The sequence below is a fragment of the Sceloporus occidentalis genome, unplaced genomic scaffold, assembly GCF_023333645.1.
Source record: "Sceloporus occidentalis isolate IW3139 unplaced genomic scaffold, rSceOcc1.0.p SCAF_28, whole genome shotgun sequence".
Classification (NCBI taxonomy): domain Eukaryota; kingdom Metazoa; phylum Chordata; class Lepidosauria; order Squamata; family Phrynosomatidae; genus Sceloporus; species Sceloporus occidentalis.
The window spans coordinates 486,971-511,221 of NW_028317008.1; the positions used below are offsets into that span (position 1 = coordinate 486,971).

Genomic DNA, 24,251 nt, shown 5'->3' on the forward strand with positions numbered 1-24,251 from the left:
AAATGCCTTATACCCCTATATCCCATTCTGGCATTTAGGGGGTTAAAATGCATATTATGGGGCAGAGTGGCATATAGGGAGGTATACGGCATTCCAGGAGGCAGAGTGGCATTAAGGGAGTTAAAAGGCATTGTATAGAGCACTCTGCCTCCAGAAATGCCTTATACCCCTATATGCCACTCTGGCATTTAGGGGGTTAAAACGCATATTATGGGGCAGAGTGGAATATAGGGATCTATAAGGCATTTCAGGAGGCAGAGTGCCCTATTAAATGCCCCTTTAACGCCACTCTGCCTCCTGAAATGCCTTATACCTCCCTATATGCCACTCTGCCCCATAATATGCCTTTTAACCCCCTAAGTGCCAGAGTGGCATATAGGGGTATAAGGCATTCCAGAAATGCCCTATGCCCCCATTTAACACACGCACACACGCACACACACACACACACACACTTACCGGGCTTCCAATTTCCTGCTGTATTGCCGGGGCAGCGGGTTGACGTCTCCTTCCGCTGCAGCCGGAAGGAGGTGGAGTTGGCAGCAGGGGTTTGTCTGCGTCCGTCGCGGATACCTTCCCCGGCTGTCAGAGATCAGAGTTCTCAGAGAACTCTGATCTCTGACAGTCGGGGAAGGTATCCGCGACGGACACAGACAACCCCCGCTGCTAGCCACACCTCCTTCCGGCTGCAGCGGACGTTGTCTACGCGAATCGCGTAGACGTCAACCCGCTGCCCCGGCAATACAGCAGGAAGCACCGGTAAGTGTGTGTGTGTGTGGGGGGGAGACAGGAGGATCCAGGCCCCCTGCAGCGGTGCGGGGGATCTGGATCTTAGTCTCATAATCAGACCTCTATTTGAGGTCTGATTAGAAGACGACCCCGATTAGAAGACGAGGGGTATTTTTCAGAGCATTTGCTCTGAAAAAAACCTTGTCTTATAATCGAGCAAATACGGTATGTAACTAAATACAAATAAACATAGTAAAAACAGGGTACTGTGGGGTTTGGGAAATTTGAAGGGGATGATCCTTTAACATTTTCTACATTATTGGGTTGATTTATGTTAATATGTCAAGCGATGTTCAGGAGATTTAATGAAATGATGTCAATGGATTTGTGAGATGGGAGAGTGCATCACAGAAGGCTAAATATGCGTGTAATAAGAAGTAAATAGTGATCAGCTGTAGTTACCGCTCGTTTCACTTTAAGGCAGGGGTGTCAGACAGCATTCCAGAAGGGCTGAGCGAGTGCGATGTTTCTAAGCATATTTCGAAATCATGATGACTGAGCAGGTGGCTGGATCACCTTTGCAGGATGTGAAAGCATTCACCCGCTTGACTTTTGCGGAATGTTGTCTAGCACTTTTTATTTTCAGGCTTTACAGAAATAACCTATAATAATTGTTTATTTATATAGCACCAACATATTCTGCAGCTTTATACTATGGGCAAATAGCATAATAAGAAGTATGGCACTTTAATTTTATTTTCGATTATTAAAATTTACAGGTGTGAAGGGCTCTCATCAGACAAGTTTCAGTACAACTGTACATCACATGTATGTTCTTAGATATCCTAGGCCAGGATACAGGGTATGACTAGATTGGAATATACCGTATTGCTCAATTATGAGACGACCCCCCAAAATTTGAATGTTAATTTAGGAGAAAAGAAAAAGCCTGAATATAAGACTACCCTACAGGAAAAAAGTTTTACTAGTAAATATTAGTTCACATGTAAACTATTTTTTCATACTTAATAAAAAACTATGATTGAAAAAAAAAGTTTTTTGTTTTTTTCCTTTCATTTGCCACTCTGCCACAGTTATGCACATTTTCCCCCAGATATGCCTTATAACCCCATTATGCCACTCTGCCCCCCAGAAATGCCTTATACCCCTATATGCTACTCTGCCTCCCTAATAACCCACTCTGCCCCATATATGCCTTTTAACCTCCTATTTGCCACTCTCCCCCAGATATGCCTTATACACCCCTATATGCCACTGCCTCCCTGATATCCCTTTTAAACCCCTATATATAACTCTGCCTCCCTGATATCCCTTTTAAACCCCTATATATAACTCTGCCTCCCTGATATGCCTTTTCACCCCCCATATGCCACTCTGACTCCAGAAAACTATTTAACCCCCCATGCCATTCTTACACCCCATTTGCTCTGAAAAAACCTAGTTTTGTAATCTAGCAAATACAATATGTTTAAAAACATGAAACATGCCTCTGTTGTCCCCATCTTTCCCTTTACAATGGGATCAGGTGCACTTTTCTTGCGCTTGTGTTGACTCTATACTCATATAATCATATGAAGACCTCTGCAGTATGAAAAGCTTAAAGACCATAACATATTTTTCTACGTTGGTCCAATAAACGTAAACACTCTGTTGACTCTTGGGCTAAAATGACAATATCATTTTTTCTTATACTGGCATATTGTAACTAGAGGCTTTGAGGTGCCTTAATTGGAATTGTAGGTGGGTAACTACCTGAAAATACTCTTCTGTCAGGATACGTTTTGCAGATAACGCTCAGTAGACAATATACTCTGCAGGGGGCCTACACAGAATCCTGTCTATAAGCTCCGCATGCAAAGTAGTGTAGACAGGCCTAGGCTTACTAGACTAGACCTAGGCAGAACTAACGGCCCAAAAAAGTAGGGCAGATCATATTCTTCAATGCACCAGTGCACAATGGGAAGCAATCACGCTGGGAACCAGTCCATTTATACTACTGAAGGCTGTGTCTAGCTTTTACAGCCTCCGTAGTATCTTTACCAGGTATCATCATCAACAGAAAGGAGCGATGCTGCCTGTGCAGGAAAGCACTGTACCCAAGGGCAAGGAAACAAGCAGTATGTCTGGGTGAAACACTGCATTTTCTGAGTACAACAGGTCTGCCTAACGTCTACAAAAAAATTATAGGCATTACTGCCCCTTGGACTGCATCGGTAGGGCAACCTGTCTATGTGATTATCTAAGGTGCCTTCTAAGGTGAAAAAAGACTTTCACTGCCTTTCAACTACTTTCACCTAGCGGTCTCGGCTTCATGGAGACCAGTACTTCTATGCCCAGGCATTATGGATGCATTAGCTCTGCTGTTTATTAAATTAACACAGCTTAATTGGCATGCTTTCAAATTCCTTTGTCATGCTGTTTTATCATTTTGCTTCTAGTGTATAGACAACCCTTATCAACATAGCTCAGCACCACCCAACATAAATGGCAGTTATTTTAGATAATGCAAGACATTGCTAGACCATACAAGAGAACAGCAAACCAGTCACAATTCCCAGATAGTGTATTTTGCCAACCGGTACATTATATTAACCCATGTAGTGCTGTTTACAGATTAAATATTAAACACCATACACAAACTGGAAACCTACCTTGATGTATATATAAATATGAGCAGTCATCTTAAATTACAGTTTACAAGATTTTCATGATTATTCCTCCCCATTAAGTGATTTTTCTTTTAGGGGTAGGGGAGAAAAGCAAAAGGACACCTGTTACGTGAGTGCTCTTACCATAATTGAATTAATTAAAAAACGCTATATCATTTGCTTTATTGTTTGTCACTATATAATGTGAATTTATTATTTATTATTATTATTATTATTATAATAAATAGTGTTAGTGACTATTGCACTTTGAGTACTGTTGTCATTGTAGTGACTTGTGGTTTTTGAACCCAGTTTGCTACTTCAATGCATATGTTTTCCGCTGCTGTGTTGCAATTCTTGTATAAGAAGTCAACTCAAAATGTTCACCTTTATTCCAATTATAGTCATCTCTTTTATGTTTGTTTTATTACATTAACATTACATTTAACCTCTATATATGTCCTGGAGCTAATGCTCGGTAAACAGATGACCATGCATAAAAACGCAGCTATATTTTGCAGTGTATGGTAAATTCATTTGTAAATGTGGAGTGTAACCTTTTGGGCAGTGCTTATCAGTTTTTGCAAATATTTACAGTGTCGTAACAAGGCCTTCCCCTCCTTTGCAAACTCACAGACATTAGCATAACTCCTTCTCTACTTTTGGCACAATGCTTGGGAGTTCACGACCGGATAAAATGCTGTCATACAGTTCGAGTATAATAGAGCAGTGTACTGCAGCAGAAACCATTATGCCGTAATGTGTATACTCATACCCTCTTAATTTATGCATATGTCGCTACTATAAATTTGACAAAAAAGGAATTGTATCTCTCTTGGACGACTTCCTATAGGTGAGGCCATAGATAGAATTTGTTCCCTACAGGGGAAATCCTACCACCCTACAGGTACACACGTACCCATAATCCTCCGACCAGCTCCATTATGTCTCACGGCGTGTGGTATAAACACTTATATTCGGATGGTGCAAATGACTTCAGTGCACCATATGGAAGCCGCTTTTTGCTGAAAAGGATGCTAAATGCTATGATAATACGCAGCTTCGCATATGGGGCTCCTGAAGTCAAAGTAGCACAATATCTCACCGTTTAGTCTGGCTGGGAGAGGCGAAGCCGGAGAGCTGTGAAGAAAGAAGCTACTGCAGGCTCTCCAAATAGAGGAACTAAGGAATCCATGCAAGACTTAAGTTATCCAACACATGGTTTACCTAAGGTCTACCTATTAAGCGCACATATTACCCTACCAACTGCATAACTAAACTACCAAAAAGGATAGGTTAGGAGTTCCCCTTTAAAAGTTTTATTAATCTGTTCTTACTAATTACTCTCTTGGTTAAAATGATATAGAATAAATTAGGTAATGGTGCTAAAATGGTTATACACATACCTGTGCTACCCAGAGCCCGAGGAGCTCCTTGGGGGTACTGATGATGAGTGTAGGCAGGTCTGATGCCATCTGTGGGTGGGACTCTTTAACTTTAAATGGGGGTGTGAGAGGGAATGGGTGGGGAGTGGGGCCAGTCTAAACTCCCGCAACCCAGACACTTCACTCCGTGAAACCGGAGAAGCTGCGCTTCACTCGAAGGCTCCGGGTAAATCCTAGAGTTCCCAGGTATGGTTATACATAAACATCGCTGTAAAATAAGGTCCTTGAGTGAACTGATTAAGAAAAAACTTTGACTATGCAATTGCATCACAAATATCTTTGCAAATCTAAGGAGTTGAGCCTTAAAATAGCATCTACATTGAGAAATCTTGTAACCAGCTTCATTTAAACTGGATACATTCCCAGAAATGGAAGGCGTTTCAGTCAAAGGATCCACTTGTGTAGTTTACCCAATGTGTGAGGTTTGGTGTGCAATAAAAAGTCAACAGTCATTTTTAAACAAGTAATCATTTATAGTTTAGTTCTCAAAAAAACAATATGCAAAACATTTGGGAGAGTGCAATAAACCAAAGAAAAAAAATATTATTCCGCTATTTAAACTGTAGATAGTTGCAGCAAATAATAATGGAAAGGATACTAAGACATATAAAACATGATTTAGTGTTGCGTTATACGGCATAAAGCATCTCATTGTTTCATTTAGAAACACTCTTGTGTTTATAGGCCTAGTCTTCTGACCATGTTTGGTGGTTCACGTGTTTAAAATATGTTGTATTTAGTGTTGTTTACCTCACCATAAAGGTCAGATGCTAGCGCCAAAAAATGGACGTTTCAAACAGTTTTAAACATTTCAAACTGTTTTGAATATACAGTGAAGGAAAAAATGATTTGATCCCCTGCTGATTTTTATATGTTTGGCCACTGACAAAGACATGATCAGTCTATAATTTTAATGGTAGGTTTATTTGAACAGTGAGAGACAGAATAACAACAAAAAAATCCAGAATAATGCATTTCAAATAAGCTATAAATTGACTTGCATTTTACTCAGTGAAATAACTATTTGACCCCCTATCAATCAGTAAAATGGCTGGCTCCCAGGTGTCTTTTATACAGGTAATGAGATGAGATTAGGAGCACTCTCAGCTTGTTACCTGTATAAAAGACACCTGTCCACATAAGCAATCAATCAGATTCCAAACTCTCCTCCATGGCCAAGACCAAAGAGCTGTCCAAGAATGTCAGGGACAAGATTGTAGACCTACGCAAGGCTATAAAACCACTGCCAAGCAGCTTGGTGAGAAGGTGACAACAGTTGGTGCGATAATTCGCAAATGGTCTCCTGAAGTCAAAGGAGCATAATCTCTCCCCGTTTAGTCTAGTTTAAAATTATAGACTGATCATGTCAGTGGGCAAACATATATATATATATAAATAAATAAATAAACATTTCTGAAATATAAAAAATAATGAAATCAGTTTGACAAATGACACAGTGCCTGATTTATGAAAATATGCATTCTTTTTTTCTTTCCTTAGGAAGGAACATTCATCCTGGAATTTTATCAGAAGTTCTGGTAGTCTAGAATTCACAAGGTATTGTTTTGGTTTCCTGTGTTAAATTAGTCTTTATAAAAATCATATTTTAAAATCTAAAAGTTATGAACATACGAACACAGGGCCGGCCCTGCCATGGAGCAGAGTGGGCCAATTGCCCCAGGCGGCACTTTTGAAGAGGCGGCACTTTGCTGCCCCAAGCGCCTTTTTTTTGAAGCGGAGGAGGGAGAGGGGCGCTGAGTGGTTTTCGCTTATCAAGTATTCAGTACCCACTCGGCGCCCCTCTCCTCTACGAGCTCCGGAATATGACATCATTTCCGGAATATGACATCAAGCTGCCTCCCCCCCTGCCGACGCCACTGCTCATTATCTACCCTTCCTCTCCCTACCTTCTCATTATCTACCCCCCTCCCTCCCAATTATCTACCCTATCTCTCCCCCCTTTGTACTTCACTTACCTTCCAGCACTGCTGCGAGAGTCTCCCTGCTCTGCCACGGTGCGCACTGCTGAGCACTATATCTTGGGCCTGCCCTGTATGAACATTGCTTAAAGCATTTTTACTTTACAGTTTTTTAGACCTGCCTAAAAACTGTTGCACAGCACTTGTTGCAGAAGAAGCTTGAAGTCCACAGCACCCTTGAGATTATTATTTTTCTTTTCTTCTTTCTATTATAAATTGGTGTTTTGGAAAACGGTAACATCTTGTAATTACTGGCAATCACCCCAGAAAATGTGTGAGAGGGAGAGATGACTCATCCATAGGAGGGAAACAAATGAACCGAAATTTCGGTGGTTATGCCATTTGCTCTGCACGTAATATCCAATTTATGTTAAAAAGAAATAGCAAATATATAGAATTTATTTAAAAAAACACTCCTTATGTCTATGCCATGGAAAACTTCCATTGCGGAATGCCATAAAACCATATTTTTTACTATGATGATATTAAAATTACGTTTCCAAAAATATTCTGCCTTTTTTTTAAATGCAGTTCTAAATTTTGTATTGTTTTAGCAACTGCATATGAGCCATTCTAGCTCTGTTATCATGGCCCAATCAACTAGATAAGCACCTTGACTCCTTATCTTACTTTCTTACTGACCCAGCTGGCCATTCGGACTAATAAAAGTCTCTGAAGGAAGGAGTAGGGAATGAAGCACACATGTATCAGCTGTGCATCCAGGCTGCTGCTGTGGGTTTTGGATTCCCAAGCTTGAACATTAATGGCTCATACGAAACAACAACAAAAGCCCATACATAACAGGGATTATCTGGTAGTAAGAGTCATAGTATAAAATATAACTTTCATTTCAAAGGTTTAAAAGTCCAGAACAAGCTGCTCTATGGAGGAATAGACTGCTAAGCATTGTCTCTTCTGCTCAGTGTGGTGTTTGAGCAGGGAAAGTCACCCAATATATTATGATTGACCACAATGGCAGCCTCCGGGCCTTCAAATAAAACATTACTTATTGGAACAAAATGAAGTAAAGCCAGCATTTATAAGCGCTGGACTACATTACTGTATACACCAATGTATTTAATATTATATTTTAACTTTTTGTTCCCATGAGCTACACAATTAGCGCTTCCCATTAAGTTTTCTCTACCCTTTTCACAATCTGTGATTGTTGTTGATTGGTTCATGCAGCCTTTGTAAGGGGTAGGAGCTGTGGTAAAAGCTGTGATGGCAACAGATCACATTCAGCTGTTTACAAACTATTCTCCAACTTGGATAAATACTCTTGTTCACCAACTTTCCATTAGAACCACATTTGACATTGAGGAAACTATATTTCAAAGACTTTAATTCAGTTCAATCAAAGATTTATTATGGGATCTGTACACTTGACTTACTAGGGGAGAAAAAAGCTTTTTTGAACAATGCATTCTAAAACATATTGTTCACTCTGTTGCCCGTGAAAGAATGTCATAATGTAAAAATCATTTATCAGTGCAAGTCATAGCTGTGTTGTCAGATGAATAATTGCTTATGTTTTTCCCTTGTAGAAATACAAATTCAATAGTTGGCTGCTGGGTTTAAAGCAGTAGCGCTGTGTCTTAACTGTTCAGCTATAAATGAGCTTCTTTCTCTCCTTTCAGAGCCGTTGACTGTTCACAGTTATTTTTGGGTGTTTATGCTCAACACTGCTAGCTGAAATAACCCTTGCAGTACCAGTAGTAAAATGTGAGAAGGTATCATTATGCAGAAATAGTGTTTTAGCTGCGTGGTCAAAACTGCTACATAATGAGAACTTGGGTTCTTCAGTATTTTTGATCTGTACCATGGGTATTTTAATATTTTTCTCTAATATGGTTCCTTTCATAAAACTACTTACTGAGCAATGCATTGAGCAAGGGCAATAAGTAAGCATCATAAAGTGTGCCCACTATGTAGGAGGTGAGCGTAGGTTCTCACCCTATTGAGAGTGTGCCTTGACGTGGCGGGTGAGCTTAATTATGCTTTGGCCAATTCATATATCCAAAACCTCTCATTTATATTATGTTTATATATTTGTTGCCAACTTTATTAGGGTAAGAAGCGCAGACAGTTTTTGTTTTTTTGTATACATTGTACAGCCAATACACTGTTTTTGCAGCATGCTTACACCTGTTTGGTAGGCCTCGTATTATACATTTGTATTATTTGAGCCTGTGACTAGCTTAGCGCACCGACATTTTTTCTTTTCCCTGTTTGCACATATTTGAGGTTGTTGGCTCCTCATTAGTCTGGTTGCAGCTTGCTGTCCATGGGTTAATAGGGAGGAGGTTTAATTGCACCTCCCCCAACACATTAATAAGGTTTTGGTAGCAGTATAAACTGCCTTGTGTGCCCACTATGTAGGAGGTGAGCGTAGGTTCTCACCCTATTGAGAGTGTGCCTTGACGTGGCGGGTGAGCTTAATTATGCTTTGGCCAATTCATATATCCAAAACCTCTCATTTATATTATGTTTATATATTTGTTGCCAACTTTATTAGGGTAAGAAGCGCAGACAGTTTTTGTTTTTTTGTATACATTGTACAGCCAATACACTGTTTTTGCAGCATGCTTACACCTGTTTGGTAGGCCTCGTATTATACATTTGTATTATTTGAGCCTGAGACTAGCTTAGTGCACCGACATTTTTTCTGGGTTTAAAGCAGTAGCGCTGTGTCTTAACTGTTCAGCTATAAATGAGCTTCTTTCTCTCCTTTCAGAGCCTTTGACTGTTCAGTTATTTTTGGGTGTTTATGCTCAACACTGCTAGCTGAAATAACCCTTGCAGTACCAGTAGTAAAATGTGAGAAGGTATATCATTATGCAGAAATAGTGTTTTAGCTGCGTGGTCAAAACTGCTACATAATGAGAACTTGGGTTCTTCAGTATTTTTGATCTGTACCATGGGTATTTTAATATTTTTCTCTAATATGGTTCCTTTCATAAAACTACTTATTGAGCAAGGGCAATAAGTAAGCATCATAAATAATGTATTTGCGTTAAATAAGAAGTGTGAACTATGTGTATGAGTCTCTGGGGCCGGACATTTGAAAGCAGTGTAGGCCAAACTCCAGTATTGCATCAGACTGGATGTCCAAGTCAGCTTTAAATCATCCATTCTGGGGTTTTCACAAAGCCAGCAACAGGTGTAGGATATTGATAATAAAATATATATATACTTTAGTAATATATAATATATAGTCTAATAATTAGGAAGACTGAGGGGAGAACAAGTTTCGCTATGCTCCCAGGCTAAGGAAGAGTTTCCCGGTGTCAACTGTGACATTATCTACCTGGAACAGAGACTGCTGTTTCAGGAAAGGTTTTCCAGAGCCCAGTTTACATGGGTCTGGCAGCAAGGCCAAAGTACATAGAAAGTGACGGCAGATAAGAACCATTCGGCCCGTCCAGTCTGCCCAACCTCTGAATACTTTCCTTAGTCCCTTCGGCCCTGGATCTTATATCTAGCTTAGCCTTATGCTTATCCTAAGTAAATGGTTATTTAGAACGGTCACTTTGGCCAGCAGAGTATAGGCCGCAAAGTGTTCCAATAGGAGGTTGCCGTTATTGTTGTGGGGTTTTATGTTTAAATAAACGCACATCTTGCCACAAAAGCAGTTTTCCTGAGCCATATTGCCTTAAGACCATTTGAAGTGACATTATAAAGACCTGATAATTAGTGTTATATATGACTATTCACTGTCACATTAAACAGGAACTGTCACACACACACACACACATCTTTTAGCATAACTAAATTCCGTACTTCAAGGGATACTCCAGTGACCCAAGAAGCCACCTAAACAATTACGATACCTGGGAACTTCTGGGTTCCGGCTACCCGGAGCCTTGTGGGCGGTCCTGCTGACTTCGGACACCCCCATTTAAAGGAAAAATGGGCGGGGAGTGGGGCCTGTCGAGAGGAGGATTCGGGTCTTGACCCGGAGAACCGGAGGAGAAAGGCTCACCTGGCAATCTCTGGGTCAAAATCGGAGAGTTCCCATTTATTGTTTACTTTATTGTTTGCTTTATTATTTTACTTTAGAGTTTACTTTATTGTTTGAAGTGGAAAAATTTACTCACCTTAAAGAGAAGTGGCAGATGCAAGGCTGCCACTTACCATCCCCTCCGTGTCCCAATGCATTATTTCAGGAACGTAGGGGGCTTGAGTACATCTCAGCAGAAGAGACAGAAACATAGTAAATGTAAACAAAACATGTAAGTCATTTTTCTGTGTTCTGCATATTAAAGGGACACTCTAGCCTTTGTATGTATATGAGCGCTAAGAGGTCTCTTTAAATTTATGTGGTGTTTTCTCTGATCTTTTACCTGCACTACGCATCTCATTCATCATAACTAGCAGTGTTAAATAAACACAATGCAATATTTGTAAAGTGAGTACTTATGAGTAAAGCATTATTCTCCAAAATAAAACAAGGGACAATTTCATTTCAGAGTTAGTTTTAAAACATTACAATGTATATAATAAATGGATGTTTCAGTTGCATTGATGTTAATCTAACTTCCTGTATTGGAATATAGGAAGAATGGCGTTTAGCAAACTTTTTCTAGCTGTTTTTCTGTGACTGCAGTTGTTTGCGTCATTCTGCATAAGATTATAAAAGTCCAAGGATCTCTTGTGTCATATTTATGAGAATTTGGCAGATAACATTTACTAATAGCCAAATTGAAAAAAAATCCTAAAGATTTGTTCTACAACTAAGATCTTGTTTTTCTGTATACCTTTGAAGTTGAGCTGAGTTTGTTATTAATCTGTGTCCCTTTGCCTAATTTGTCTTCTCATTAATACATGTTTATTTGTATGCCTACCTCAAATATATGCACGACAGAGCTGGGGTGGATGTTTTAGTAACTTTTAGGCACCAATATCTTCCACTGCCTATTGTTGGCCTACCATAATAAATTAATTTACCAATTTAAGGGACGCTCATATGATCTCTGCCCTACAGAAACTCTACGAGAATCCCTCTGCAGGTCTGATAAGCCACTTTTCTTTGGCCACCTTGACACTCTAGCCTCTGTAACAAGTGTCATTTCAGATGACTCTTTGACTCTGAGTATCCATACAGCAATGTCTAAAAAACTAACTAATGCTCAAACTCCAGTGCGTTTTGCTGTATGCAAATTAAAGCAAGCATTTAACATGAAGAGTGGGTTTAATCAGAAATTTCAACTGTATACATATTACTAAATAAGTTCCAGTTGTCCAAAATATACAGATGCTTGTTTTCCTTATTCTTCCAGATAACCTGAAAACTTCAGCATGAAAAGTGAAGGTCATGACCTTATTAAAACCGTTGACATGGGTGCATTGCCTCCCGGGACAATATTCCTGGAGGAGAAGGAGAAAAAAAACATTAGTCTGAAGACTCGTTTAGAAGAGAGGATAAAGGAAACCTGCAGCTGTTCCCCAGGGAAAGCCAAAGATATATTTCTCAGCTTTTTCCCTGTCCTACAATGGCTGCCTAAATACAAGTTAAAGGAATACTTACTGGGGGATGCAATGTCTGGACTTATAGTGGGAATTCTTTTGGTCCCTCAGTCTATTGCATATTCACTTTTAGCAGGACAGGAGCCAGTATATGGCCTTTACACATCTTTTTTTGCCTGCATTATTTATTTCTTCATGGGAACCTCCCGACATATTCACGTTGGCATATTTGGGGTGCTGTGCTTGATGGTGGGGGAAGTAGTAGATCGGGAGCTGCAAGCTGCTGGGTACGACAAGGTGGAAAGCCACACAGGCCACCATTTACTTTCAGATGTTTTAGATGTAAACAGCACGCGTAACCCGCTAATGACCAATCAGACTGCAACCTTAACATGCGACCGGAGCTGTTATGCTATCACTGTTGGGGCCACTGTTACCTTCATGGCTGGAGTGTATCAGGTACGTTTTATGTGTAAGAGCATCTAATTATTGTAACATATTATTTAACCATGTAATTTTTATTTCCATGATAACAGAAACATAAACACATATAATTTAAAGGCAGATAGGAACCATTCTGCTCATTTAGTCTGCCTGCTTTTCCTGCTTTATCAGTCCTCGGTCTTGTCTTATGCACCGGCCCCTCGGTAAAGTAAACCTTCCTTACAATCAGATCTTTGTAGAGTAAACTAAACCAAATTTATTGAAAAAAACCCCCATCAATATGCATTTTGATAAAATAAAAAAAACATACCGGTATTAAGTGTAAATGGGGTGGGTAAGTCTACCCAGAATTTAATGTAAAAGGAAGCAGGCACGTTCCCCCTGCAGTGGATTCAGGCATGTTTGCATTAGAAACAAGACTGTCTTCATTAGGTATGAAGGGTATATGTGATATGGTATGTGGTTTCACGTTATGAAAATTAGACAAGTCAGGTGAATCATCCGTCTTTGCTGCTATTTTTTTTTTTTTACTAATCCTCTCCATTCATCTGGGACTTTGAGGCACTTTATTTTTATTAGGTAATTTATGTATCCATAAACATTCCTGAATGTATTGTGCATTTCATAGCCATGGCTTGGAAGAAAACCATCAATCACCTTGAATGATGAGGTTAATAGGTGTTTTAATTAGACCTCGCTCTCTATAATTGGCTGTTACCAACATTATTTCATTAATTATCATCTTTCAAATATGTAGCATTAGATATAATTTGTTAGGGAAAGAAAATTAAACCTCTCTGAGATTAGACGTTTATTTTATGTGCACACAAGAAAATAAAGAGGACTGATTGAGACCACTAGATGGTGCCCTAAGGAAATGCAATGTGTAATTAGCAGCAGCAACAGAAGGTGCATGGATGTGTATTTAGAAAACTATGCAATGTCAAACAAAGGTATGCTACAAAAGATATAACTGCTTTAAGTTGTCTACTTTTTTTAACTTATATTTTACCTTCCCATATTTTTCACAAAATGTTAATTTAGACACTATACATCTACTTAAAAAAATAAGATGAGGCATTGGGCCGTGTTCAGTCAATGGCAACCACTATGACAAAGGCTGGAGCAGATTATTTTGTGTCCTAGCTCTGGATGTCATTTTATGGGAAAGAGCAAGCCAGAGATTGATTAGTTAACCAACATGAGAGAAATTGGTGCCCATGGACTAAAAGACCACTGTACCCTTTGGCAAGACATGACCAATATTATGATTTTGGCTTTGTTCTACCTCTAAAATTGGCTTGGCCACCTCTAAATATCACTCTGCTCACTATTGCATAGTAATGTACAACTTCATCTACAAATAAAAGGGTTGTGCTTTTAGCTCCCTCACTTCTCTGTTAATTATGGTGGGCCAACACCAGTGAGTTTCTCCAGCAAGAATGAGTGAGCTGGCTATGCATAATATATAACTTGTTTAAGGCGACTTTAAAGATGTCATGTTGATTGATTTAACTCCGCATTATACAAGACCAGCCATACTTTACCTGAAGCATAAGTTCACTGCACTTGGCTTTGATAATGCAAAGTCAAGAAGTTGACACCACAACGGCAAACTCTTCTTTCAACTCTTCATTTAGTGGATGCATCTCTTTTCCCTCATCTCAAAATCTTTTACTTTTTTTAATTAGAAAGTCTATTTAAATAGTGTTTATAGGCGGGAGGGGGTTGTTGTTATTTCCTTTACACTTGATAATGAAATATTTCCCTTGTTACTTTCTTCAGTGATCTCTGGCTGTAGCCATCACTCAAACTAATCTTGACCTATTATACAGTACCTTGCCCAGTACCGAGCTATATTCTTCTTTCAACTAATCAGTAATCCTTATCTAGCCCCAGAGTGACCTTGCGGTAAAAGCTGCCTAGCTCTGATCCATCATTCGCCTATTACTAATAGATGAAAATCCCATGATTTGCTTCTACTGGAGTACAAGTTTAATCAGCATAAGCCAATGATTACTAGAATGGCCCGAAAACAGAATAGATGCAAGCGAATCACAAACACGTCACTAATTTAATGCCTAGACATGTCGTATTTCTTCTGTCACACTGTCCTTAGCAGTGACAACTGCAGTGAACATACAGAAAGAGACCACCTAACCTGCAAATAAGAATACAAAGTTTAGTAGAGGTGTGTAGAGGCATGAATGTGGAGAGGCAAAGTAACACATTGTTACATGATCCCACAGTAATGGAGTGGCTGCTTGCAGGCAGCTATAAAAAAAAAAGGCTCTGGGCAAGCTAAGACCGTGGAGGTGTTTGGAAGTGGAGGTTTGGTCACACTTTTAGTGTGAGTGTGTATATTTAAGTACATATGTAAGCATGTGGGTGTATATGTGTGAGTATGCGCAAGTTGTATATGTGTATGTGTGTTACACTGTATATGTGTGTTAATGTGTGTGCTAGGGCACAGGTGTGGGGGAGCATTTGGCATGACCTACCCGTCAGGTGTTATCTACCTCGCAGGGCAGGAGGTGCCAGCCCTCACCTGCTTATTAGCTGGATTAGTTGTGTAACACCCAACCAAAATAATTAAAAGACAGGGCCTCCTATTATTGTGCCCTATTATTGCTCATGTAGTTAGCACGTTGTGTCTTGCACCTCACCACTTCCCAGAGAAAGAGTAGGCCACTTTAATAGAATGACGGTTAGCTGCTTTTCTTTGCCTTTGGAATAAAGCGTTCTAAGCCATAAACCTTGAAACAAACTTACAAAACTGTAAACCCAAAATAAATACGTTTTTATGCCATATCCGTCATCATGCAGATGATTTATTGACCAACAGCAATATAGTCCTTTGGTTTACAATGTAGCAATTCATTTTCCTTACTTAAGACATACAGGTAGGAAGGTAGAATAGTTTCTTCTTTTGATTCAAGAAAAAAATCAAAGGTGTTGCTAGACCACATTAATAGGAATCTGTCTTTGATGAAAGAAATCCATTAATACAGCATGTGTCATTTTGCAAACTTTTCATGTAGTTTTTCTGTAATGTTGCACATTTTAATATAGACAATGTAGTTTGTGTCATTTCCTAAAATTGCTCTAAAATTATCATTGCTACTTTTTCAGATAATCAACGGTTGCCTTTTGTAATTCTTTTTCCTAATGCAAAGACAGTCATTGAATTGTCTGCTACTGCTTTTCCACATTTTTAGTTGTTCATGGTCCAGTCCCATGCGCTATTGAATTTAGTACTAAATACAGCATATGAAACATAATTCCCAGTTCTGTCGAAAACCCAAACACAAAACCAGAAATAACCCCTTTATAACCAATGATACTTGCCAGGGGATTAGAGACTGCAGTGAAAGCTGGCAGGATAAAAAAGGCTTGAATTTATAATTGGTGGAAAGCAGGTTAGATACCACAAAGCGAGACAGAGAATGTAAAGCAACGCCTTTGCTAGACATTTCTTATAATAATTATATATGTCTGTGGAGTATCGATGGTAGGAAAGCTCCATGTTTTACAGCATTTCCACCTTTGTATAATCAATCACTCTTGCATTATTTCATTTATATCTATTTTGAGATTTCCTTTTAATAAAAATTATTTTTCAGCTATGTACTGTTATTTCATATGGGCATCAAGTAAAGGTGGAAGAGAACTCTCTACTCTAAAGCAGTAATCTGGCTAAATTACTTTACCTTTCTATATTTAGCGCCCAAATCAGTTAATCAACATTATATCATCCAGCCAAGGTAGTTTAAATATATTATTCTAGGCAAATATAACTTGATTTAAACCAGAGAGAAGAATAGCCTCCTATATAGACATTTCTTACACATTTTTGAGTTATTTCAATTAACATTTCACAGTAAAAAAAATACTTAATTTATCAAGTAAGAAGCATGTGCTTACCAGTAATACTAATAATAGTGCAAAGGAAAAAAGGGTCTAAGAGAAAAAATATCCTCTTTAGATCAGCCATAACATTATGGCCACCTGCTTATATTGTGTAGGTACCCCTTTTGCCACCAAAACAGATCAGGCCCGTCAGAGCATGGACTCCACTAGACGTCTGAAGGTGTGCTGTGTTATCTGTCCACCTAGACGTTAGCAGTAGATCCTTTAAGTCCTGTAAGTTGCGTGGTGGGGCCTCCATGGATGCATCCTGGTGCCATGTGTTCTCCAGGTAAGCGATGCACCCGCATACGGCCATCCAGGTGATGTAAAAGAAAATGTGATACATCAGACCAGGCCACCTTTTTCCATTCCTTTGTGGTCCAGTTCTTATGCTCATATGCCCATTGTAGCCACAGTGGACAGAGGTAGGCATGGCCCTGACTGGTCTACGGCTACACAGCTCTATAAGCAACAAACTGCCATTCACCGCGTGACACCTTTCTATAGGAACCAGCATTAATTTGTTCAGCGATTTGAGCTACAGTAGCTCATCTGTTGGATTTGACCACTCGTGTCAGTCTTCACCCCCCCACACACGTGCATCAATGCTCCATGGCCATCCATGAGCCTGTCGCCAGTTTTGAAAATGCTCTGACCCAGTCATTAAAGCCATCACAATTTGGCCATTGGCAAAGTCGCTCAGATCCTTATCCTTGCCCAGTTTTCCTGCTTCTAACATATCAACTTTGAGAACTTTCTGCCTAATATACCCCACCCACTGACTGGTGTCATGATAACAAAACTATCAGTGTTATTCACTTCACCTGTCAGTTTTCATAATACTATGGCTGATTGGTGTAAATTCTAATGAATGCCAACTTATTCATCGAGAGAGCAATATTTGAAACCATACTTTTGGCAAGGAATAGTTAAAATTATAAGGCAAGAAAATCAAAAGGCCTGAACAGATATGTGTTTTCCATTCAAGAATGTTGGGGTAAACTGATAAACATCAAACTAACATTTCCTGACTTATTTTATCTGCTTTATTTTTCAGGTTGCTATGGGGTTCCTTCAGGTTGGTTTTGTTTCTGTGTACCTTTCTGACTCGTTGCTAAGTGGATTTGCCACAGGTGCCTCTTTCACTATCCTCACATCTCAAGTGAAATACCTCCTAGGAATAAGCATACCACGTGCCAATGGAATAGGTTCTTCAATTTATACCTGGATTTACATATTTCAGAACATTCACTTGACTAACATTTGTGATCTCATCACCAGCATTTTGTGCCTTCTTGTTCTAATTCCAGCCAAAGAAATTAATGAATGTTACAAGTCCAAACTTAAAGCTCCAATTCCAGTTGAATTATTTGTAGTTGTTGGTGCAACTCTTGCATCCCATTTTGGTCAGCTTAAGGAAAAATATGGTTCCAGCATAGCAGGCACAATCCCTACAGGTTTTCTAATGCCAAAATCTCCAGAATGGAGTCTCATTCCAAATGTTGCTTTGGGGGCATTGTCTATTGCTATTATTGGATTTGCAATAACAGTCTCCCTCTCTGAAATGTTTGCTAAAAAGCATGGCTATGAGGTGAAGGCCAATCAGGAAATGTATGCAATTGGATTTTGCAACATCATCCCAGCCTTCTTTTACTGCTTCACTACAAGCGCGGCTCTTGCTAAAACGCTAGTGAAAGAGTCTACAGGATGTAGAACCCAAGTTTCAGGGATCATGACCTCCCTGGTCATTCTGTTGGTGTTACTAGTAATTGCCCCTCTATTTTTCTCCCTTCAAAAATGTGTCCTTGGTGTCATAACCATTGTCAATTTAAGAGGTGCCCTTAGGAAATTTTTTGATTTGCCCACAATGTGGAAAGTAAATAAAGTAGACACGGCCATCTGGTTGGTTACAATGTTTTCCTCTGCATTTATAAGTACAGAACTTGGCCTGCTGATTGGCATTGCATTTTCCATAATTTGTGTAATTATAAGATCTCAAAAATCCCGCTCAGGCTTGCTTGGCAGAGTGGAAAATTCAGAAGTATTTGAATCCATGGCTGTCTACAAGGACCTTAACCCTACTCCTGGCATCAAAATTTTTCGCTTCGAAGCTCCGCTTTATTATGTGAACAAGCAATGCTTTAAATCAGCTTTGTATAAAAAAACAGGTGTTGACCCTGTTTTAGTAGCAACTGAAGAAAAGAAAAAGGCTAAGAAAAAAGTGAAACTACAGAAACAGGAGGGAGTTATAGAAACCAAGAATTTTCAAATAGATACAGTACAGCAGCTCTACAATGAGCCCTTGCCTTTCCATACACTAATTGTTGACTGCAGTGCTATGCAGTTTATAGACACGGCAGGACTGAACACTTTGAAAGAGGTCTTAAAAGATTATAAGAACATTGGTATTCGTGTGCTGCTGGCTCAGTGCAATATTACTGTGAGGAATTCCCTTCGAAATGGAGATTACTTCAACAAAGAAGAAAGTAGAATGGCCTTCTATAGCTTGCAACAAGCTGTACAATTTGCACAATGCGAGCAGGAACAAGAAGATGACTGCATCAATGGTTCTGCAGTCTAGTGTAGTGGTTATCAATTTGTACATATGCATTGATCTCCATTTATTATTCACCTCTTAATTTCAGGGACAAGCCTACAACATTTACCTCTGAAACCTATTATACAAGACATTCCAAGACACAAGGCAGACATTTAATATGATGCTTTTAGGCTTTGTGTTACAATATACCAAATGAGCAGAATCTTGGGGAAGCAAATCAAAACTTGCAGATTTAATTACACATGGTAATACTTTAATTGTTGTGGAAGGGAAATGCTTCCCTACTACCATGTAACTAAAGATAATGTTAATGTATAGAAACAACAATTTATCAAATGCACTTATTTCATAGTCCAGTTACAGTAAAGCTGTACATTTATTTGTTAATTGACTTGCTTTACTAAACAGATGAATTATTCAGAAAATATCTTTAAATAGAGGATTATTTGATATTCAGCTAGATACGGCCATCTTTATTGTTTCCTTAACTCCATTAAAGATGGGCAATCATTTCTTGGAATCACAGAACACTATCTAGAATAGACTATTATGAACATAAGCTGTTTAATCAGTGCCTTAACTACATCCAAAACCAGCCTTGACAGTTTTTGGACAATTTATTCCTCAGCCATAGAACCTCATACAGAATGGTGTTGTAGATTTATGTATGTATGTATGTATATATCATGTGAAAAACGAGAGTAAACCCTCTTAGAATTCTATGGTTTTACTTATCAGGACGTAACAACAATCACTTGTTTCAATAGCAGGTCTAAAAATTAAGTAAATACCACCTCAGATGAAAAATAACACATGACATGTTACACAGTGTCATGATGTATTCAACAAAAATAAAGGGGAGACGCCATGATTCAATAGCTTTAGCAAGAATAACAACTGGAAGTTATAGCTTCTTTATGGCTTTTTCAGTTTCTCACATCGTGATCATTGTCCTGTTGCATGACCCTATTCCAGCCAAGCTTTAGCTGTCGGACAGATGGCCTCACATTTGACTTTAGAATACTTTAGTACACAGAGGAATTCATGATTTACTCAATGACTGCAAGGTTCCCAGGTCCTGTGCCTGCAAAACAAAAATTGTCACCCCTCCACCACCGTGCTTGACAGTTGGTATGAGGTGTTTGTGCTGGTATGCTGTGTTTCGCCAAAGGTCATTTGGTACCAGGACTCTTGCAGTTTGTTCAGATGCAACTTTGCAAACCTAAGCCATGCCACCATGTTCCTTTTAGCGAGCAGAGGCTTTCTCCTGACAACCCTTCCAAACAAGCCATACTGTCATGTACTGTCATGAACTGTAACACTTAACATGCTGAGGCCTGTAGAGTCTGAGATGTAACTCTTGGTTTGAATTTGGGCTGTCTTGAATGTTTTGCACTTTTGAATAATCTTATTCCTTATAACCTTATAGCCCTTGGATGGACAGCAACCGTTGCTTTTAAAAGATCATTGCTGATGTCTTACCTCCTTGGCATTGTGCTAACACGCACCTGAATTCTCCAGACCAGCAGACTGCTAAAATTGTCACACTTGCTGATAAGCAGCACATGGCTTACTTAACATCTTAATTCCTATGATAGCAGTAAGGATGTACTTTGTTTTTTACACATTGCTTCTCCATTTTGGCTTTATTGTTGTTGAATAAATAAGGACATGCATATATATATATATATATATATATATATATATATATATATATATATATATATTCATAGTCACGGAATGAAGAGCTCATACAGAGCGACGAGTGCCAGAGTAGCATAATAGGAAAATGTTTGTATTCTCATGAAATGTATTTCTATGTATACATAGCAGAGTATATTCAAGCAACAGCCGTAAGTGGATAGAAAAGCCTTGTGTGCAGAGCTACAAGCTTATTCTGGGTCATTTTTACACATACCAAATGAGTTTTGTATGTAACTTGAACCAGGAAATGTGTTGTAAACTATATATGCATTGAACCATGTTATTGAGAATAGTTGAAAATGTTAATTCACGTAACATGGATAGCCAGTTATAGTTAACATATGGGACAACACTGCTAAAAGGTGGTAGGGTAGGAGCTTGGTTTACAGACACATAATGTGTCTGCATGTGAGTTCTTGCAGGCTGTATATTCTTGGTGTGCATTAAAGAGGTACTATTATATATAGTAGCTATACATATGATGGATATCACTTTAGAACTCTTCAACTCTTCATCTCAAAAGTAATAATAGAGCAATGTATATTTATTTAGCACTACATTAGAATGCTTCTACGTTGTGCATATCAGATTTACAAACACCTTTGTTTTTTCTCCCATAATGTGAACATGAATAATATCAGCCAATATACTAAGATAAAATCAGCAGTAGTTTTGTAAATGTTGTGGAGCACTTAAAAACAATAACATAGTTAAAAGTCACAGCAAAAACTGTGAAGCACTTATTGTAAACAACTAATTTTACTAGTCAAATTATGTAGCATTAGAAATCTCACCAGATGGTCAACCAAGAGTGTGCTTTACTTGGTTACTAGGGTATATCTACCAGTAAGCTCTATACATAGCTTGAAATTGACCCATTATGGACTTATTGTTCTTAATATAACATTTTATTAATCTAGACAGAAGGACAATAGGGTGGCTGGCCTAGGTGTGACAATATATTAATGCTCAAGGTCATTAAGTAGGTGGTATCAATGTGAAGGGCAACATTCACAAATGAATACAATAGTGTACCAATAATCCCCAATTATTATTTATTTATATTATAGGTTATGTGAAAATCATTGATGCACTAGTGGGTAAATATATTGTTTGGTAAACTTTTTTTGGACCAGTGACAGCTTATAACTCATTATAAAAGCACATCCTCATTTAGTACTAATTTAATTTTATTTAAATATGTTATTCATATGTTTAATCATGGTTTCTCAGTAAAGAATAATTACAAACTACTTAATGCTAATAGTGCTGAGTCTTGGAATACGGTTATTTGAAGTCATGTTAAGGTCAAATGCTGAATAGTTATTAAAAAAATCTCGGCCATATCATTGGACCCAACATTGTACATTGTCACATTCCTCTACCAAGATGTCTGCTATTTTAGGTTATAGGTCATGTTCATCGTGTATCATGCGTGCAACCATTTTCAGGTTGTAGTACTTTACCTTTTTCTGTGCAGTGTTGATTGTTGTGTGTAATAGAACATGATAATCACTTCTCTATCCATGTCATTATGTTCCCGATTTAAATAAGGAACAATTAAACTGTTTGTGTGTGTGTTAACTTTTGCTTATTTGGTAGCTTGCATTGCAGTGTGAATTAACGGGATAATTTTGTTTGAGAAGAACTTTCCTATATTGTTAAAATAGTATATTTTAGAGACACGTATATATTTAACAAAATAGTTTTAATATATAAATCTTGCTGTTTAGTATATTTTTATAAAAAAAGGTTTATGTTGCATAAATTATATACATTTATACATCTTATTAATATTATTAAAGTAGTTGCAAGGTACATATTATATGCATTTAGCCTTAATTATTGGATAATCTTGCATTGAAGTGACTCAAAGTCAGCCCGCTGTAGAGGAGAAATAAAACTTCCTTCTACAAATTAAAATTCTATGGAAATGTTTTATCTCTTGGATTGTAAATGTTTTTAATTAAAGATTTTTAATTTCAAATTCTGTATTGTAAATCTAAATAATCATTGTTTTTATTTTCTTGTAAAGTGTGCTTTTACAAATAAATGATTTTTGGCATAATCCATATTGTGCTGTTTTTGTTTCAAAAAGTATAACTTGGAAACCTATAAATTATTCATACTAAAGGCCGATCTTTGCAATAGTCCAGCAATCTAATCTAATTACCAGTGAATAAATTTTGTGCTAGAGCATGCTATGTGAATTAAATGGCCTACAAAGGGTTCACAAAATTAAGAGCTATTAAGGGCTGTCTCATATTTATACTGTACTTTTTTATTAATGTTTCTCCTAAGCAATGAAATTTTATGTTAAACTCTATATTTGCTTGTCCGTTTCCTCTTTAACCTTTTTTATGGACTCTTTATTGTGTGCAGCGTTAAAGTTTTACCACAAAATGAACCATAAAGGAACAGTGGAATTTTCACACCATTCCTAAGAATTTTGTTAAACGCAATTCTCAGTTTCATTATTATCTAACCCAACACATATCATACTTTCTTTAAATCGATTAGGTTTTCATTTTTACCTTATTGCTGGTGTCACTTTGCCCACTAAACCACTGTAAATTAGACAAAGCCCCACAAAAAATCAATGGAATTTACATTTTGAATGTTTCTATCATTGCACTATAACTGACAAAATAACATAGGAGTGGGGGGTACATAGAATATGGGATATATTTGCATGTGCACATATCCTATCCTAGTCAAACAACTATAGAAAAAACACATAAAAACAAAAAAAAATCAAAAATGCTAGACTGACACTAAAACAAGACTTTTAAAAGTGGTGAAATACCCTGGGCTTTTTGTTTTCCTATAATATATCACTTTGGGTGTGATCTTAAGTTATGTGACTGCTGTTAAAGGTGCATATCAAATGCTGAATCCAAACCCTGAAAAAACAGCCCCAGACCATTATTCCTCCTTCACAGGAGGCACTATAAAATCACTGTACCGGGTTGTATCCCCTTTTGCCTTCAGAACCTCATTCATTCTTCGTGGCGTACTTTCTACAAGGTGCTGGAAACATTCCTAAAATTATCTAAACATGTCAAAATGAATCACGTCAAAAATACAGTATATTATTGATTATTTATGAAATATGAATCATTGTCTTATGAGTCCAACACATACAAAATGCAACAGGTGAACAAGCACATTGCATCAACATTTCAGCTTGATCAAATTATATCACCTTATATTTATGGCATTTGTTAACATCAAACCAATTAATTTCCAATCCACTCAACAACCAAAAATAAAACCCCAAAAAAGTAATAATCAGGGTGGTAAGGAGATACTTGACCTAAAAAAACACTATAAATAAAACACA

The 24,251-nt window shown here is 38.0% G+C and overlaps 1 protein-coding gene across 1 annotated transcript; it reads left to right on the top strand.

Annotated features, from left to right (window-relative positions):
* The first annotated feature begins 12,162 nt into the window (after positions 1-12,162).
* LOC149299398 (sulfate transporter-like) lies at positions 12,163-19,225 on the top strand. The gene is made up of 2 exons (XM_089485971.1): positions 12,163-12,750; positions 17,702-19,225. Exons 1-2 carry the CDS (start codon positions 12,163-12,165, stop codon positions 19,223-19,225), a joined length of 2,112 nt encoding a protein of 703 aa, XP_089342097.1.
* The last annotated feature ends 5,026 nt before the right edge of the window (positions 19,226-24,251 follow it).